The following is a 3,548-nucleotide window of genomic DNA, read 5'->3' on the forward strand; positions in this document are numbered from 1 at the left end:
AGGACGTTAGGAAGCGGCGTGTACTGCAGAGTATGTAGCTAGAGCCTGCGGCCCTCCACGCCACATACCCTTCGGGAGGTCTGCCGCAAGGGCGGCTGCGCCCTTGCCGCTAAGGCGTTAAATACAAAACAAACAAACAAAACAAACAAACAAAACAAACAAACAAAACAAACAAACATTGTGGTGTGTGTCTGCGTCCAAATACACTGCCAGGTCCGAGGTTAAATGTGCTGCAAGCCGTTTCAGAAGGTATTGCTGTTTCTTTCTATTTACAGTACCTGTTCCATAATCGAAGTTGCTCTCAGTGATGGCGACGGAGAGAATGGTTTGTCACGCAGAAGATGCGGAGAGAATGAGTCGTATCCGTCAACAGACAAAAGAGACTTGACGTACGAACAGCTCGACTCCAGGGGCTGCAGCGACTAGCCTCAGCAAAGATAGTCAAATTACTTGGATCATGCGCTGCGACCCGCTAGCTTTTTTTAAAGTCGTGGTCGTTGGTGCAGTGCACAAGCACTCAGGTATGCGGACGTTGTGCCAGTGCCGTGGGATGATCGGGAAATGTGTGCCAGGACTTCTTGCTAGGCCTTGAAAGGTGACTGATGTTCATTTTGCTAGGCATGGCCTATAAGTGACCTGCTTCCAAGACTCTCCTTCACCATCTCAATGTCCCCCGAAAACACTCCATCGCCTTGTTCCTGATTTCTCGACTTCACCGTCAACGCATTGCCGTTCACCACCTCCGGTGTCCGTCTGCGCTTGTTTGGCCCAATCTGCGTCAGTGGACGCCGAGGCGGTGTCAATAGCTGCGCCCTTTCAAAGTCGACTATTATGACCCCTTCAACTTCCTCATTAAACAGCATGTCTCTGTGCACAACACCCTGGTAATGGATCGCACGCAACGACCGCATCGCCGTCTCTTGTAGGTGTCCATGTCTACCGTCTATACTCCTTATCGCGGAGAGACCATGTCCTCCCCTCCCCACAACAGAAATGTCATGTGCACCACGTAGACTCGGTGGTCGTAATAATAGGTCCTGTTCAGCCGCCGAAGGTCAATCGCCCCAAGAAACACAGGCACATGTATACCTTGGATAGGCCGTAGACGCTCGTAAATCGCTGCCTCGTGCTCAAGGTCTTCGATGAATGCCCGCACCGTGCCCTTGCTGACGAAGGTGTAGCCGTATGCAAGTAGGCTTATTTTGAACAAGACTCCTCGCGCGCCGCCTTGTCCCAAAGGTGTAACACCGTCGTCTAGTGTGCGCTCCAGCTGCTCTCCGAGAAGCTTCAGGAAATTAGTGTGGTCGATTGGATGACGAGTTTCTGCGCGGCCACTGCCGTGGTTGTGGCGGCGGTCATCTCCCGGCTTCCTGCCGTGAAGGAGAGTATTCGGACATCCTGGATCGAGCACGCCGCCTCTGACGAGCCCTAGCAAGCATTTCTGCGTGCAATACGGCCTGTGTCCATTCTTGCTACACCTCCCTTCACTACCACCTCGCGGCCGAAGCGCTAGAAGTCGCTGACTGCGTCGGGTTCCTTGGCTATCCTGACCGCCCTGGCTCTGAGGGTTCCTTCCGCGAGCCCGCCTTTCCGTAGGCGTGGGTGTGGCTGGCATGTTCCATCTCGACTCGTCATCTGATGATTCAGATGATTCATTCGGGTCCTTCGTGACTTGCTCCCTTGTATGCCGGTCCCTCGCATGTCCTCGCCTTGTCTTTCGGCGCAGGCACGGAGATCTGTCGACATTCTCGTATGCCTTTGGTTCTATCCCGGCGAGCTCTCCGGTGGCTGCCTTTCACCATCTGGAACGGACCGCAGCGTCGTCTCGAAGTCTTCCGCCCACGTCTTCAGATTGTCCATAGCTTCGCGCCGCTCATCTTGCCCATGTGGCGATCGTTCGTCTGGCATACTCAGAGCAATCAGACTGAAGGCCAGATACTGGGCGACTGCCGCCTCCGCAGACGGCTCTGCAAGATGATAGAAGAGTGTCTCAGGCCCGCGCCAGTTAATCATCAAGAAGACGATTGCCTCGCCCGTCGTGAGCAGGCCGTGCTCGAGTCCGCCTTCGATCATGTAGTGATAGGTTTGTGTGATGGCGGCGGCCGTGAGTCTCTCTGCATTATACTGGAGCCGGGCATCTGGGTCGACTGACGTGGGGATCGTTTTTCGGTTGATCACCTCCTTGTATATGTTCATCGGGCGCAAACCGAGGCGAAGATGCGGCGCGGTAAGTTTATGCGGGGGCTTGTATTCGGAAACGTAGAGCATCGTGCGACTTTCCAAACCGGCAGTTTCGGAGCGGTAGACGCAGATCTGATCGGCTCACAGCTGTTTGAGGTCGACGGTGCTAGTATGCGGTGTAGAGGGGGGTGTCGATGGGACGTTGCGGTCAACGACCTCCTCGGCCGTGTCACTGATCGCATGCGGGTGGTTCTCGAAGACGATACCGTTTCCCAGATTGAAGGCGCTTTTTACTTCTCTCACCTTCTTGAGTTCGTCCATGATCGCTCGAACAGGGTGCTCGACGCTGTTGTGCAGGAAGGGCTCGAGGGCCTTCTCGTCGGTGATTTTGCGTCTCGCGATCCTGCTCCCCAAACCAGACAGGAACGATCGGCTCTCGAAACAGCGCCTATCGGAGGGAAAAGTGTCGTAGAGTGTGCCGAAGACGATGCGCTGTTGCTGCAGGAAGTCGGGCCACGGCTGGAGATTGGTCGGGCACCACTTGTGGCGTGGATTTGTGATGAAACCCTTGGAAGTCAGTCGACGGTCGGTTTCGACGGTCAATTTGCTGTAAACGAGAGTATGACAGGCAGCGATGTATTCGTCGAGCGATGTAGGTTTGGTCTGTTGCTCTGCCTCGTCGGCACGCAGTTGTTTTGCCTCGGCGCGCCGTCGTTCTTGTTGTCGATCTCTCTCTGCTGCCTCGGCGCGTTGTTGTTCTGCCTTGGCGCCGTCGTTCTTGCTGTCGTTCTCGCTCCGCCGACTTAGCTCGTTCTTCGGCTTGCCGCAGAAGCCTCCTCAATTCCTCGACGCTTCTTGATTCACCCATGATGCCTGAAATTGATGTTCTGATAACAGCCGATTTCTAGCACTGTCCTTCAACGAGAGGCGAGGGAAAGTGTGGGTTTTAAGTAGCCAAACCATTCAACTGGATCCTGTTGCGTTGCTACGGGCTACACTACCCATGCAGAGAGGGAGTCAATGCACAAGCCATGCCGAACAAGCTCACTGACAGATCGAAAATGGGACCCACAATTGCCTACGCAATTACATCGTTCGAAAGCCAATCATCGGCTGCTGGCAAAATCAACTTAGTCACCAGGACAGCCTGAGGGCCACTGTTTGCTTCCACATACAAACTGTCAGACAAGGCTATCCGAGTATGGATATGTCAGGCACAAGGATTGAATATCTAGAGTATGCATATAACACCTATATCTCCGGATATTCCGATGTCGGATTCCAACGAGAACACACCGACTTTTTCTTTTATCATCATAATGGTCATCATCATGATGGATTGATCAATATATACGCTCATTCAATTA

General features: G+C 53.6%; 1 protein-coding gene across 1 annotated transcript; it reads right to left on the minus strand.

Moving 5' to 3' along the window:
* Positions 1 to 1,764: 1,764 nt before the first annotated feature.
* On the minus strand, positions 1,765 to 3,214 carry COL26b_014465 (uncharacterized protein; the record flags this gene model as incomplete). The annotated part of the gene is made up of 3 exons (XM_053187036.1): positions 1,765 to 2,313; positions 2,383 to 2,983; positions 3,183 to 3,214. The coding sequence occupies 3 exons, from the start codon at positions 3,212 to 3,214 to the stop codon at positions 1,765 to 1,767; spliced, it is 1,182 nt and encodes a 393-aa protein (XP_053029018.1).
* Positions 3,215 to 3,548: the final 334 nt, after the last annotated feature.

Source organism: Colletotrichum chrysophilum, assembly GCF_026319265.1.
Source record: "Colletotrichum chrysophilum strain AFK26 chromosome Unknown scaffold_403, whole genome shotgun sequence".
Lineage (NCBI taxonomy): Eukaryota > Fungi > Ascomycota > Sordariomycetes > Glomerellales > Glomerellaceae > Colletotrichum > Colletotrichum chrysophilum.